The sequence below is a fragment of the Plodia interpunctella genome, chromosome 15 (assembly GCF_027563975.2).
Source record: "Plodia interpunctella isolate USDA-ARS_2022_Savannah chromosome 15, ilPloInte3.2, whole genome shotgun sequence".
NCBI classification, from domain to species: Eukaryota; Metazoa; Arthropoda; class Insecta; order Lepidoptera; family Pyralidae; genus Plodia; species Plodia interpunctella.
The window spans coordinates 6,045,599-6,063,072 of NC_071308.1; the positions used below are offsets into that span (position 1 = coordinate 6,045,599).

General features: G+C 32.3%; 1 protein-coding gene across 1 annotated transcript in view; it reads right to left on the reverse strand.

Annotated features, from left to right (window-relative positions):
- LOC128676055 (limbic system-associated membrane protein-like) overlaps positions 1–17,474 on the reverse strand; it is a 54,042-nt gene that overhangs the window by 14,742 nt on the left and 21,826 nt on the right. Inside the window, exon 3 of the mRNA XM_053755987.2 lies at positions 10,240–10,475. Within this exon, the coding sequence (XP_053611962.1) occupies positions 10,240–10,475 (236 nt within the window). The remainder of the gene's footprint in view (positions 1–10,239; positions 10,476–17,474) is intronic.

Below are 17,474 nucleotides of genomic sequence, written 5' to 3' on the forward strand. Positions count from 1 at the left end.
CCTCATGCGAACTAGGCCTATATTTTAATTTCCGAGTAGGGTCACCAACGTATCACCAAATCCAGCGCGTAAGTGGTTTTCACTGTGATTTATGATGCGCTGAAGGTGAAAGGTACCTATTTTGATCTATTGTACAACTAAAATGTCTTCTTCACGTGTTGAAAATATTATCAAGAACCTGGTCATTTCAAGTAAAAACCAGAGACAAACGGAATTCGATGTCAAACATATTAATCTAGGTACATAAGCAACGTTTTAAAACACAATTAAGATAAAAAAAATACTTAAAACAAAAAGCTACTCGCATAGATTATCCCTAGTGGATTATCGCAAGAGAGATATAAGCAAAATTTAAAGTACCTACACCGTTGCATTTCACCTAGAATACAATCTAAGCAATCATAAAACTATGATTGCTGTACATTTAATCAGAATGGAGCTGAAAGCTATCTCCCCGTATGATTACTTTCACTCGACTGTATATATTTTCCTTCATAAAACTTATATCTTGGGTTATAACTATTCACTGTTCGGCGATAGTTGTTTACAACTTATTACCGGCATGTCCTCACGATACTCGTGTATTCACTTAATAGAAGGTCATAAAAACATGATATATTCTTTCTTATTATCATCATCATTGTCATCAATCTTGTTAGAAATAAACTATTACGTATAACTTTTTTTTTATTTATGTTATTTACTGTAGCAATTGATATTTTATTTTTATTATTTACTAGCTGTTGAGATGTTCTTCTCCATACTTCAAACTATATGTATGTAAAATTTCAAGAAGATTGGTTAAGCAAATAGAGCGTGAAGAGGTAACAAAGAAACAAATGAACAAGCAAACCTTCGCATTTATAATATAAGTTAGGATAAATTAGGAATATTTAAAGCAGATAATTACTATGTAAACTAGTGATTAGCAATAAAATACCAATTAAAAATCATCACAAATTTTATGATAAGCTCCAAAACTGTGTGGTCCTCGTCTTAATAGAACCATTCCATAAAGCACCTCGTCATAAAATCACACACATACACACTTTAGTTTGTTTATTAAGGATACCCCGAGTTTTGGAGCCTACATAACCACAGTAATTTATCAGCAAGACGATATCTAAGATATCTATGTATTTAATAACAAATGCCAATTAAACTTTAGCTGAATTTATGACCAAAATGTATAATATCTGTTATATATTAACAGAACGTAAACTCCAGTTATGAATTATTGCTTGTCTTAAATTACAATTTGTTGATTCTCCACGCGAAATCATAAGCTTGTCGGCGGCCTTAATTGAAATGTTTTAATAAACAAGCAATAGGAGCTGAAGATAGGAAAATATGTTTGCGCCCGCTTACGGTCGGGCTAAAACCCACCAATAAGATTGGTTTACGTCGGTCAAAATAGTTTACTTTCGGTTCACGCCCGTAACTAGAATCGTGTATCGTTAACAAACTATATTCTGCTTTTTGATTAATTTTGTTGCCAAAGTTTAATTAATTAATTAATAGCAAGGGTCGTGTAAACAATTTTCCTTGATTACTATAACAAGCTATTCAGGTAAATCTGAAAATAAGTTGAAAAAAAATACTATATGAGATAATGTCATGAGATGGTGTGTAGTAAAATAGGAATCAGCTGCTCACTAACTATTTTGTTGCGCATAAAATTATGGATATGGAAATTTTAAGTTAGATTTGAAGTTTAAATGATCTCAAACGTTATTACATCGCGAGTTATATAAAGAACATAACATATGACAAGGTTTTACTTTGATTTTTGAGAGATAACATTTTTCCAAGAACCTATATTGTAGTGTAGTCATTATGCTACGCCATAATCAATTAAGGTTTTGCATTCGATCGATCATCGATCACGATCCATTTCTTAATCTCTTTTCTTAAAATATTAACCACCACAATGAAATGATTATGATTATAAATTAATCGTGCAACATCACTAATATTTCAAAGTGCTCACATTGGGTTATATGGAATAAATTACATAGGAGCACTTTGTATAAACTCTATGAGTCTATACGAAATAAATGTATTTGATTTGACTTTCATAAAATGCGTTAATACCACATCAAACATACCCAAAATAAATCTAGTAGCTACATACAAAATTACTCGTAATCACAGCCACCATAGTAATATATTCGGTATTTTGCTCAAAATATCCGGTGTAATTTTACGAGATTAGTATGTAAATGCGAAGTTAATTTAGACATATAATCCAAGGCGAGCGTTAGTATCGTGTGTACTCATGCGGTTTGGTTCGTACCACCGATGATTTCAGTGAATCTGCTCTTACCGATTGTTAAATTGAATTACAGATTTGCTGAAATATTAGCTGTTTAGGATGAATGATACTACGATTTTGATGAAAATATATCACTCTAGCTTTTGCCCACGTGAATTTCCCACCCTACGTCCTTCTCCATACTTCAAGCAACATGTATACAAAATTTCAAGAAGTTTGGTTGAGTAAATTAGCGTGAAGAGGTAACAAACAACTTACTTTCGCATATATAATATTAGTTAGGATTATGATTAAGATTCAAGTGCCAAGACCCTTTTTCTGTCCCGTCGCGCGGTGGTGCTGAGGAAAAGTGTTAAAGGAAAACTAACTTCTAATAATATTAATGTTTTGGAAAAGCTTTTTAATCTCTCGTTGCCGCGTAAATTCCTCCTTAGCGTGTTCGTGTTCTCAATTTGAAAGTAACCAACTGCTTTAAAAGTCCCGTGGGTATGGGAAAGAGAGATTTATAATAAATTACACATTAAAATGCGAGGCAACGATTTTTCAACGATTTTTTGTTAATTGTTAACACGGTAGCTCATTCATTAAGCCTTTGTTTAGGACTAAAGCTTATTTGCCTAATTGATTTCATTACTTGCCTAAGTAGCAGATTTTTAAGTATAAAAATCTAATTTTATCGTTGAACACTCGAGGTACTAATTTATTGTTTCATCTTCTATTAAAGGTATGTATGCACAGTGCACAGTAATCACACACGTCACAATGCCACACTGTGATTGGTTGGCTGCGTTCGTGTAAGGAAAGGTACTACGGTTTAATGAATATTCGAACTACAAACTATCCAAATAAGTAAATCATGATTGAAAACGTCCAAACACATGGAGCTATACCAAAGTCATTATCCAGTGGGCTGGCTTTCAAAGCCTAGTTTCCAAACCGATCAGTCATAATGACTACAGCAATTTAGATCATTAGTATTGCTGGTTATGCAGAATTCCTCGTTTTAATTTGGTTCACAATTTTTTGTAAAGACAAGTCACATATTTATACAATAAAATATAGACAAATTTTAGTGGAATCTGGCTGCGATGTTTAAAGCAAAGAAAATAAGCGCTCAGATCATAATTGCGGAACCTACTTTTGCGGAAAGGACTAAACTTGTCTTTCGAAAAAATATTGGGTTTAAAAGTTAAACAAAAATTTTTTTTAAAGTAATGTTTGGTACTTTTACAAAAGTACCAAACTTTTCTTACGTATGTAAAACGTTAAAAATCTGAAAAACTATTTCTCCATTTTCAGTTCCTCATATATTCATTCATGTCATTGCCTACCTATACCTATATTATTTTTAAAAGAAAGTGGAGAAAAACTATAATAAAAATATTGGTATCTGATTTAGCTTTTGCCAGGTAAGAAATTAGTGTTCTAGTCGTAGATAAAAGAAAAATGGTTCTAGTGAATATTCATTTTAATAAATGATATAAAGTACCAAGGTTTTCTGGCACGATTTCTATCTAAATTATAACTCTAGTAGTAAAAACGTACTTTTGCACTGAGAGAAAAGCGTTGAAATTAAATATATTTCCCTGAAAAAAATCTGTTAAACGTCATTATTTTAAAGTAACGGTTATGTTTTTCCGAGGCCAACATTGCTGGAGGTTGGCCGCGCGCCAGCGGCCACATAAAAAAGTGTTTAGCTTGAAACACCTAATTGGAGCGAATGTAAAGAGGATTTCACGAGCCCGTAACGACTTACTTAATGACCCTACGTTCACACCGAACCAACTTTGCTTGAAAAATGATTTATGAATTAATATGAAAGTCATAGATTGAGATTACAAATAAGTATGAAATAAATCTTTTCAGACATGTAAGTACAGTAAATAATTATTTTAAATTTTTTTGATAGATAAAATATGTCTTAGTCGCTCAAGGTACCACAATAATTGAATTTAATTTTACCTGAAATAAAATGATTTATTATTTTAATTATGCCGCTTAAAAGTTATTCACGGCCGTGGCTAGGTGCTTTGAGGTCATGGGTATAACATGGCCTTATGAGTTCGTACGTTTGTTCTAAAATGGTGTAGTCTACATTTTTTAAGAAAAGTTAATAGTGCAGTACAGAAAGTAAAGTTAATCGTTAGTTTATGCTTAGCTATATTTGGAAAATGTACGTTCAGTCGTTTGGAAATAGTCAGCCCATTTCTAGAAGATGAGATGACATCTCATCTACTAGTATATCTTTTAACAATACTATAAATATAATCTATATTTTACATTTATTTTGTTAGTTTTAAGTTTGCAAATATTTCCCTTACTTTCAACACTTTACCAGATAAAAAAAATGTTATTACCTTAATGGGTGTAAAAAAAAAACAATAAAGAGCCACACACTAACGTGTTATCACGTTAGTGTGTGTCATGCACACTGTTCCTATTGATGCTTGTGTATAAACACAAGCAGTATGAACAGTGTGCATGAAGGAGTTAGATAGTTTCCACTTTAACAGGATCTCATTTCGTACCGAAAGCGCTGCGACGATTTAGGCCAACTCCAAATTCTGAATAACATGTAGTTAATTGTACAATAGTCCAGCTCCAACTATATGCAATTGCTGGAAAAGTATCATAACACATATTTCAACTTACAGATAATAAATTGTTTTGTGTCATGTGATTCACCTTATTATAGGCCCAATCCATATCCTCCCGTGAATGTCGTACGAGGTGAGTATGGGTTGCACTGTCAACTTTAACATTAACTATTTTGTCCTAACGACATCGGCGCGCCGGTTAAAATATGCATCAAATTTGATGGTGCCACTCACCCTAAGGACATAAAGCTTTGACAGCTAATTATCAAAAACAACAATTTTCATAGAGTTATGTCGTATTGTCCTAGCAATGTAAATATTATATCATCAAAATATTATATACTAACAAAAAAAAATTGGTATATCACGTCATTAATAAAACTGATCCAATTGATAATGTATTTTTCTTGTTTGCTTATTTAATATATCATTATAGAATTTATTTTGTACCAATATAGCCTATTATAAAGCAAATTGATCGCTATAACGATGCTCACACTACCTTTATAGGTACATATTAGGGTGCTTCCAATAATAAGGGGATCAGACGTGTTCGGCTAACATGGTCGCCAAGGCGTAATGTGCGACGCAAACGACCGACACGTACGTGGCGCGAATGGCGAGTGTGACGTCGGCTTATTTTTACATCATTTTATGCGGTTGGCTGTTTTTGACGTTGCAAATGTGTAACACGTAGTGCGTATTTTGTAGCTATTTGTAGATTGTCACGCCGTCTGATTATCATTTATTTTATCTAAATATTTAATCGAAAAAATATACAACTTGATATTGTGTCAGAATCGTTGCAAGTGGAAATCCCTATAGTCTCTGTCTACCCTCGTGGAAAATAGACGTGACAATATGTATGTAAGAACATAACTTAATAATAATGATTTCAAACTAAATACTAAATAACTAAAGACAAATATTATACATAAAAATATAAGTGTCACTCAACGTAATAGCAAGTAGTATATAGCCACTACTCATTTGCGATCAATTTGCTTTATAATAAGGCTATATTGGTACAAAATAAATTCTATAATGATATATTGAATAACCAAACAAGAAAAATACATTATCAATTTGGTCAGTTTTATAAATGACTTGATTTACCTATTATTTTATTTTTTGTTAGTATATAATATTTTGATGATATAATATTTACATTGCCAGAACAATACGACATAACTCTATGAATTTTTGTTTTTATCTGGTAAAGTGTTGAAAGTAAGGGAAATATTTGCTTAAAACTAACAACATAAATGTAACATATAGATTATATTTATATTGTTAGTAGATATACTAGTAGATGAGATGTCATCTCATCTACTAGAAATGGGCTGACTATTTCCAAACAACTGAACGCACATTTTCCAAATATAGCTAAGCATAGACTATCGATTAACTTTTCTTTCAAATAAATAAAACTATATCAAAACCCAGCCGTTTGGCTGCTGCGATGACCACGGACAGACATAGATACAGATACACAGACACGTCAAACTTATGACTAACTTCTGTAGTCGGGCGTTAATAAGAATATAATTATATGTTACTACATTAACTTTTTATTAGTCAAATTCACTATGCCGAGCAATTTCCGCCTTCAATGCAAATACAAAAGTTGGTTGTAACCAGGAAGAGCTTCAAAGCTCTAACCTAATTCCCGGTTTAACAACTGGATGAAAATTTCCAAAATAATCCACAAAGTTGCCGCGGCCGTCGGTAAGGTTTCGACGATTTTAATTGAAATAAACTAATTGTGTTAAACTTAGTTTAATTAACCGACTTGACAAAGTTAACTTTGGATGTAAGGCTTTTCATCTTAATTAATTTGAAGCCTTAGTTCATTATTGTGATAAATAGGAGGTTAAAACTTTTTAAGATTACTTTTTTGGGTTTTTTTTTACAAAACAAAGACATAGCCAGAGGATTTTTCAACAAACAACTATTAGGTGAAACAGAAATTGAAAAAAAAAACTAAGGTGAACGCAATTCATATCAAAACAATAATAATGAAAATTAAAGAACAAAAATAAAATTCAATAAAATAATGAAAAAGAAGGCCAAATTTTTGAAGGCTAAATTATGTACTTATGTTAGAGTAAATATCGCAGATTTTTGATTAGCTTTTTTATTGCAAAAAAAATATTTAGTTTTAAAACTAAAAAATAATAATAACTGTTTATTCAGATAACTTCGATCCTAAAGGTTAGTAACAATTTTACTTAAAATTATGTTAGTAATTTTATATAATATAATTATATTATTTAATATAATTTTGTTAATTTAAACAAAACTTGACTGACAGTAAACAAATATGCACGCACAGAGATATCATATATACAAAAACGTCTACAATGTTTTACAGTACAGTACAGAAAATTGATTAAAGTAGTTCCTACACAATTTATTGTTTGAGTCCTTAGTTAGATAAAAAAACACAGCTCGTCTTATTTTCCTGAGAAAGGTTTTTACGCATATAATATTTATGTTTAATAATGGAATAAAAAATCTGAACAGGGCACATATTGTGCCATAAAATATTTATGTTCTTCGTAACAGAACAGTAAAATAACACATAGACCGCTTGATACCTTGTTCTGTGTTTTACGAACTTTTTTATTCTTTCTTTTGTGTGCTGAGTCATAAATAAACGAATGAAAATGCTTGTAATTATAAAATAAGTGTAAACTAATAATTTATCCGGGTACAAACGCGGATAAGATATAAATTATTAGTTTTCTTCACTTCTCAAACACAGCAATACATAGCTTAATAAAAATTCCATAGAATAGGAGCAGTTTTATAACGGGTCCCGTACAAAAAGTTTTCTTCTTCAACATTTTAAAGTGGATCTTTACACGGGGCTTCAAAGTGTGAACACGTGTATATGAAAGAGCGAGTAACATAGAAATATATAGAGTACATATAAATTAAAATCTCTCTCCTTTCTATTATTCATTGTATTTAACTCCTCAGTTAAATACAATACAAGGGAGTTTTTAAGACTGAAAAAGTTTAAAACATGAACTGTTGCAAATCGACTATTGGCACATCAAATTTGATTAAAATTTTGGATAGCTTTCTTTTAGTGGCGATTATGTAAAAATCAATTATGAAACCTTGAGATTGTGATGAAAATATTGATGAGACACCTTTTTAACATATGTCATGGCATTGCACAAATAAGATACGATTCTGCTTTAATTAAATAAAATATTACATCATAAAAATTCAAACCGAGATCGTATTTAAAATGACACTTAAAATTTACTGAAAATTTAATTCTTTCAAGTCTCAGCAAGGTGTAGATTCATAAAGAAGATCGCTTTCATATTGAATTTGAATATTTGAATAAAGACTCAAAATAAATCCCTGAGACTGGAACTGAATTACAGTAATGAAATCTACAATTTCCTTTCTCCATTTCTCCAAAGAAACCGACATCGTACGTTACGCAGTTAGTGATCGGGCCATTGTGCGCAGAAAGTCATTTTTCATTAAAATTAATGGCCTTTTATCTCAGTTCTCTTCAAAAGTTAGCAGCCTACACTCTACTGCATATTAAGTTAACCTATATTGGTCTCTATTCGTCGGCAATAGCGGCGTAATTGCTGTGGATTTGGGTAGATAGATATGCTGTTGAGTGTACGAACAATGTGTAGGCGTTTGGATAAAGTAATTACTTATTGTGAAGTCACTCGAAATCTTTTCTAATGTTGCGTCGGAAATGGTCACGATGTTACAATTTACTTACGCTTTTTAATCTTCCTGAACTTTTAATTGTATTAGAATTCAGTTTCAGTACCGTTCTGCTACGTAGCAATCACTGTGTGTAATATTATGAAGTAAAATAACATTATTTTCGCGTAGTTTTGTAGCGTTATTTAAATATAGGTACGATGTTATAAATATACTAGCTGCTCGCCGTGGCGTGATTATTAAAAAATACTTACTTTTTTATACACAATATTATATAAACCGGCATGGTATCTATCAAACTGTTTGACCAAATCCTACAGAAATCGCGTAATTTTGAGATAAAAATTACCCTATGAGTTATTCCAAGGTATCAGCTACCTCAATATCAAATTTCATTTCAAAACATAATCACAAACCACAAAACATTTATAAATATTAGTGAAGTTATTTCTTATAATTAATTCGTGAGTAAATTGTCAAAAAAGGCATGATCTTTTTTCATAGATACTTTTGAAAGGTCAAGTAGAATACAACATTGTTCTCATGCAACATAAAACGCGTTTTCTAAATTTCAAATTCATAATTTTAGAAATATAAAATATGATTAGTGGACATGTCTGTATTTTGCGACAAAATTAATGTCCGCAATATTGAGCGTGGCAAGAGCTTGCCACTATTAATATTATAGCTTAAGCTTCGTGCTTTAAGCCTCTCGTCATGCCTCCGTAAGTATGGCGGCCGCCAGCTTTTAACGCTCAACTGACGGCAGTGAATTTAGTTTCTAGTTAGGTGGGTATTTTAAATTCACTGTTCAGAATTTCTTTATCATTTTCAAATCTAATTTGACAACCTACGTGACCTAATGGTCATCATGTATTTTTTTATTTGGTGACTTTTAGAAGGCCCTTATATTATTAGTAACACCAGCGGAAAATCACAGTGCTAATGACAATGCTATCAAAGATTTGACAGAAATAAAATCATACTAAATGACACTAAAACGTGACGCCATGTTAAAGTAATATCTTAAGGAAAATATCTATATTTGTTCGGCGGTTACCTTAAGCTGATGACTTCCTAATGAAAGTTGTTACAAAAATTTCGTTTTTTTTCGATGGTTAAGTTTATATAATTTTATTGCTTTTTAAAATGGACTTTACACCCAACTCTAAATCTTCCTATAATCCAATCCAGCTGCATTCTTACAGTCTAAGAATTATCAATATTTTCATGTTTTTTACAATGTTCTGACCTTGTCATCTACCCTATTGTTTATCTATCGTGTCTCGATTCTCCATGATCGACGAGTAAGTCAATTCAGACATATTCAGAAAATCAAGATTCAGCAAAGCTTTATGTGTGGGCGAAATAGTCAAGCAGAGAATATTTCGTGCAAACGTAAGTACAGTTACATAATACTCGTGCCGTAAAGGATTTTGTATTGTACTAGCGGCCTATTCCGGTTTCGCTTGGGTAAAACCATAATAAAGCCTACCTCAAAATCACAATATCTATTGGTAAAAACTACACAAAAATTCGTCAGGTAGTTTGTAAGTTTATCGCGTTCATACACACAGACAGACGCGACAGGGGTGTGCTCTTATTATTATATATGGAATGTATTGTGGATATAATAATGTATAGAATATATGTACTCACAGCTCGATCTGCCAAATTCTTGACTCTGCAATGCATGTAGGCCGGCTGACCTACTGCCGCGGTGTAGTCTCTCTTAGTGCTATTGTCGAAGTACGGCTGACCCATGTTTTCAGAAGAGAGGGTGCTGTTCACGTCCGGAATGAAGCTGGAGTCACTCACGGAAACCTCACTCACTGGAATGATGTCACTCCTCTTGAGATCCAGTTCGTTACTCTCGCCACCCCCCGCTGACGTTCCTATAACAAGACAAATATTTTAAAAACGAATAAGTTTTCTTGCATATCATATTTTTATTAATAAAGCTGAAAAAAAAATTAACCTAGAAATGTTAATCGTGTGAAATGTAGGGGATTTTTTATTGCATTTGTTCAAAAATTCATAGTTTCAATTTAGAAAGATATTTTACACTATTTTTGTGTCAAAATAATGTTTGAAATACAGAATTTATCAAATAAACAAAAGGGAGAATAATACTTTTTTATTCAGAACAGCATGGACGGTTTGCACCGTCAACTTTGATGTAAACTTTAACATGCGCAAATTGAATAGTACAGCTCAACAAATATCTAATAGAATAACTATTCATAAAAGCGTTTACAAATATATTTCTAAAAAAAAAAGTTCAGTCCAACACAATGTTTCTTCAATCGGGTAAAATATTCGTCCTTATCTAACCTATCTCTATTAACATGTCAAGCAAATGTTTTTTGTGAAATAAATCCAGCTAAATCGTATTGTGTTTGTTTACTGACATTTTGCATCACTTCATAAACAAACAGTGATTTATGTGCATACGTGCAGAAATGAATCGCTATCCAACCCTTTTTGGGTACTGTATCTGAAATAATAAAAACAAAACCCTTATAGGGGCCTCCTAATAACCTATCCCTTGCAATGCCCCTCCATCGGACCATTTTCATGAGCAAGGCGTTACAAGTGCAGGCAATTATGTTTTGGAATGCTATTACTGAGTCAATATTTAGAGCTCCCAGTCGCCTTTAGCGAGCATTAAGTAAATATTATCTTAGTTCCAAATTTTATCTATAATTATTTATATATATATGGTTTAGTTTATGTATATTACAATTATATTAATCGATATATATATTATATATTAAATTTTTATTTTTTTATTCTATTATATTAAATAGAGTATTTTTTATGGCACCACTACACCATGCTATCTGTTTGGTCTTATGGTCCACCTTTTGTACAAAGTTTTGTGTTGTTTTGTTTTTTTTGTGTAATAAGTTTATATAAATAAATAACTACTTCGCTATCTGTCTGCACTTAAAGTCAATAAGTGATGTATATCATTCACAGTTGAATAAAGAATTTGACAACATACAAATAAAGCTTATTTTACGGTACTCTCCTAGCGAAGGTGCAACTCACTCTTGACCAGTTTTAAAAATGTCACATCAATAAAGTTGTGACAATTGGTTTTTTAGTTGTTGGACCTGCCAGTGCCTTTATTTTATTCAGTCCATCAATGTGTCAGTAGATTATTTGAAACACAATATGCATCACAGCATTTTTTTACAATTATTTTAGAAAAATAAAAACAGATTCAATAAAGAGATAGCCAATATCTACCTATACAAAATTAAGTGTCTAAAAACTGTAGTTTGTATTATATGGAAATAATATTGTAATTAATATTGGCAGACTAAATCGTTATTAGATTACTGATATTGAGAGGGTTGAGTTAAATTGAATCATCAAGGAGTTGGAAATCGTTTTAGAGAGCTATAAACTCAAGTTAACGCCGGATTTGTCTTCATGGTAGCTCTGAATGGCCTGATAATGATGACAAATAGGACGGTTTGCTAAGGGGTCTCAAGATAGCCTTAAAAGTGCTTACAAGTTGCTAGGGGAAAAAATTAAATTTTTTGCAGTTACACAAATAGAAAAAACCTCGATTCGTTGGGTTCTAGATGTTTTTTATAATATTAACTAGCGGCCCATCCCGACTTTTCTCGAGTAAAAATATAATAAATAATACGCCTAAGCCTTCCTCAGGAACCACACTATATATTGGTGGAACCCGCATGAAAATCTGTGCAGTAGTTTTTAAGTTTATCGCGAACAGACAGACAGTCACACGCGGCAGAGGACTTTGTTTTATTATACGTATTACAAAGCAGTTTTCAATGCTATAAATGGCTAAATTGTTGAGGTAAGCTTCGATATAAGTTAAATAATAAAATAATTAAAATATATAGATATAATAAATTACACGTAGTCGTCAGTCTGATTTTCCACTTAAAATTTTTACATATAAAAGTAGAACAAGAAACAATAATAATGGTAAGCCATTCTGGCATGATAGGGACCAACACTGTTCAAATGAGTTTCTTTCGGCATTTCTTCTCAGCAGTGGTCGTTCCGAAATGCCAGTCGTTTGTAGCTTGTGAGAAATTACTATTTAATATAAAAATTGTCGTGAATGCCGTGAATTGCCTGTGAAGGTCTAATTTCTGAATAAATAATTTAAATTTGAAAAAATAAGGACGCATTCATTGGTTTTTCAATTGCTTCTCTATGGGCTCAAAATGAAAATTTGTATCAAACTTCCTCATTGTTAAGTGGGATACATAAATTGCAACCTGCTTACACCGCCACAAAGAAAACTAGCGGGACTGGGACACGATGCAAAAAGAAACACATGAAATTGACGGAGACGGAGAAACCGTCACGAGACAATATGAATTTAAATCACCAGTTCCGTCACTTCCATCACAGAATGAAAGAATGAATGAAACTATTAAAATCATAGATTTGTAAAAGTATTCATTCTATGTATATTTTTTACGGATTTCACATATTTTTACATATGAAAAGTAACAATAAGTAAGCGATTCCATAATTGAGGGCATTACGATTTGTAACAATTCAAGAGATGGACATCCACAAGAAGTTATTGCGAGGCCACGTGGCTCCTTGGGTCAAGAAGGTGATTTGTCATTCCGTGGAGCATGTTTTTTGAATGGCCGGCACCGACCTCTTCCAATAGATTTGTCGGTATAAGGCCCCAACTTTCTCACTTCTCGTCGATCATTTCGACAGCTGCCAATACCATTAACCTCTTCTTATATCACGGTGAAATTATACTTCGATGACTCGTTACCAATTTCTTTTGCTGTCACCGTGTGCTCATTGGGTGCCCTGAGGGAGTGTTCTTTATTCTATTCCTGGAAACGAACTTTCAAGGAAGCTTTATTTTAATAACAAATACATATATATTCAATCAGAAAAAGATCAAGCGGTAACACAAGTCTCGAACTTACTTTGAGGCTAGCTCAATCTTTGTGATTTGTCCTAATATATTTATTTATTATTTATGTATTTGAGGGAGATATAGAAGAAAAAATAATAATTTATATTATTAAAATGACATACTTAATAAAACGAAAAATGTTATATGTCTGACTAATATTAGTTCAATTAAGTACGTCAGAATAAATAGTTTTATCTCAAGTCTATTAATATGTCGTAAAAATCAACAAACCACCTAATAGAATTAAAACAAAAAAACAATATAAATGGCTTTTATAATGGCTTCAATATTTAGGGAACAAACCAAAACAATGCCAAAACTTAGGCCAGTACCGAAACTTAGGCTGAAACTGGAACAGAAACAGAATATTCAGTCTGTTAATGTACACCAGTGTGCTGCCTAATTGAATTCCAAAGCAATGTAGTTTATTTGTCACCGAGTCCGATTTTCAAATGAACTTCACCGCCATCACATGTCCAACCAAACTAAGTACCGAATAGCAAATTTAATTTTGAGCTCAAATTCAGTCCATGCTGAACACAAGTTTGTGAAACATACGAATACACATTCAGCAAACATTCTACTAATGTCGCTAGCAGCTACAAAGCCATAGATACTGTCATAAGTAACTTGACGAGACTTGAAATTATGTGCTAGGTAACTATTTTGTTATTGAAAAATATTTTTTTTATTATTTTAATTTAAGAACAAAGTTTTATTTATTTGACCAAAATTTCTTTTCAGTGGAATGATTTCTCTCATTATCTTTCAGCCATCATTTTGTATTTCTATTATTTGTAATATGTAACTTAGCTAAGTTATATTTTTTATGTTCAACACATTAACATATGTACTTATCTAAACTAAAACCCAACTACTTACTTATCTAAACTAAATCTAATACTTAACTAAAACCCAATTACTGCCTATCACATATTGCATTTTTGTTTCAATAGTCGGATCTTAGTTTTTGAACTTATTTTTATTAGTATTATCAAATCTATACTAATGTGTTATGTCTTTTTAACCCTATTCATTTGAATATTTGAATATTTTTTAATAACCCTATTCATTGAATAATTTCGTTTCTTTTGTCCTCGACAATTTAGTAAAATGTTGGCTCGGTCTAATAGAAATGCTCTGTGCCCACAACTCCCTAGCTCGTTGGAGACATCGTCTGAAATTGGTTTGTTGTTTCATGACGTTCCGTTGAATAACAATGAATATGTCACGTGATTGTATTTTGCCAAAAATATATAAGTAGGTTGCCAAAGGTATGTCCCTCATAACATTATCGTAAGCATTTTTCATAAATCATTTCATCAAAATTTATGTGTTGTGTATACGCAGGAAATATACATGCTAGTAGCCCTAGTAGCATTATATGTACCTGGAAATGTAAAGCATGCAGCAGGGCGGGTCGAAATCAGAATTTGAATTCAGAACGAAATTTAGATTTTCTTTTTTATATTCAACCTTTTGGAAAGAATCCTTTAAATATGTATAGCATTAATATCAGTCAACCATTAGACTAAATAGACATAACAAGGAGATGCCATAAATGTTACTTTATTGGTTTGTAGAAAAGGGTGTTGTCTGAGCATTTTTCCGGTTCCTACCTCAGCCATTGAACGTTGGAGCCTGGAGTCCGCTTTCCTACTTTTGCACCTCCACTTCGCACGGTCATCGTCGGCATCCAGAATTGTAATTTTGTAAAATGTAATTTGTGTAATGTAGTGATACTCCTCGATAGTGTCGATTAGATATATGACTGAGAGACTAAATTACAATCTGCATTATAAAGTCTGACTGAACAGTAGATTAACTAAAATATACGTGTAGTATAATAATATGAACTAAAGTCACTTGAATAAAGCTCAAATGATATAACTTTCAGCAAATTTTAATTTAAGAACACATATTTTATAAACTGGGTAGCTCAGTTTCAACCACTAAACAGAAAGCAATGGCCGTCTCTACGAATGACTTTGAGATTTTAGAATATGATTAAAATCCACGTATACATAAATTATAATGTTTCAACAAAGTTGAAACTTCTAGAAAATTGTTTGCTATTCACATTCAGTTATGTAATATTAGATTCGGTGTCTGGAATTTCATAATTAATTATACTTTATTATATTATATGTAAACTTTCTTTTCATTGAAATTGTTTGTTGATTATGAACAGTGTAGAGCTAGTTTTTAAGCATTGTCTATCTCTGTCTCGCCGAGTGCTACAATCTCAGCCAGAATTAATATCTTTCCAAAAAGTTCGGCGTAAACCAGCTTTTTTGGGGGACTTTTAGGGAGCAAACTCGGATAATAGTAGTATCTATAAACCTAGATTTTACAACCGGCCGCCTCTCTCTCATCTGAGCTCATTCTCGGTTCTTACCTCAGCCTTTGTGCGTCGGAGCCCAGGATCCGCTAGCGGCCGCTTGCCTGACGTGGATTCTCCTGATTTGGAGGTTTCAGGTTCGATCCCCGGTTAGGTCATAACGTTATATTTTTCAGATTTACCTGGATCTTGTTGACTGTATAATCATATGTTATAATATATAATTAGTATCCCATAACACAAGTCTCAAACTTAATTTGGTACTCACTAATATGTGTGATTTATCGAGGTACTTTGAATAGAAACATGATTTGAGATAAATTATTATGGTAGGTATTACAGCTACGAGTATGTTTCATATATATATATAATTCTGGCAATGAACTTTACTTCTAAGGATCATTATATACTGATAATTCAAAGCATAGACTATACCTCCAAAGGCCATTATATACCGAATCTGCTATATGGTAGCCCTTGAAGGTATAGTTTATGCCCACTCAATCAAAATGAGCACCTCATTTATCTCCTCTACCACTATCCACCTCTGTCAGAAGTTGGATGTAGTATATAACTACGTTTGGGTGTAAGGTGTAATATATATAAATATACTAAGAACATGTTAGTTTTCTAGTTATAGGAAATAAGTGTATAAACTATAAATAATGAAAAGACCATAACATTATTTTGTAATGTGCGTTGCTTTATTTATATTTTTCTATGACGTATGTACGTACGTATTACAAGTTCTTATTAAAAAAAACATTTTCGCCATATATTAGAGAATCTTGTTGTGTTGAACGCATGGCACGAGCGTGATTTTTTATCGCACGCGAGGGTACTCCTCAATAAAAGTTCCCTCGTTGATAGCGTAAAAAAGCATAGTCAAAGAAACTGAATCGATGTGGAAAATTTAAACTTTGCAGGACAATCAGAAATAGTTGATATTTATCTTGCGAGATTTGATTACAGATAATATCGTGACAGGCAAAATTAAATGAAAGCTTGTAATTAAAGAAAAGATCACAGATGAACAAAGAAAAGAAACAGAATTCACCTTAAAAATGATTAAGCACTGTGATAAACATCGCAAACTTTGCACCATCGCGTAAGTGTATTTTCAATAATGTATGCAACCAATTTCCCTGTGTTGGCACAAGCGAGACGAGCTTGATCGATGTCTGCGTATACTTTACTTAGAGTGCATGAAGTGTAACTTCGCTATATCTTTCAGCAAACTGTTAAACATCTCCATTTTAGTTTCGATCTTAACGGCCTTGCTGCATGGCTGTTCTTTCTTTAAAATTGTGATGAGTTCACACGAAAGTTTCATGAGTTTACATCCCGTATCTTTTCTAGAAGTCAGAGACTTTTTGAGATATAAAGTAGGAAGATACTTTATTTATATAGCTTAATACATATATAAGAGACCCGAACGAAACCGGGAGGCTTCGTTCGGGTCTCTTAAACTTAAACCTTCCTCAGGATTCACACTATCTAGTGAAAACCGCCTGAAAAACCGTCATTGTTTTCTGTTAACTATCAGTGCCTTTTTCTTTGTTTTTTTTTTCAATACCAACGTTTTGAGATATAATACCAACGTATAGAGTGCAG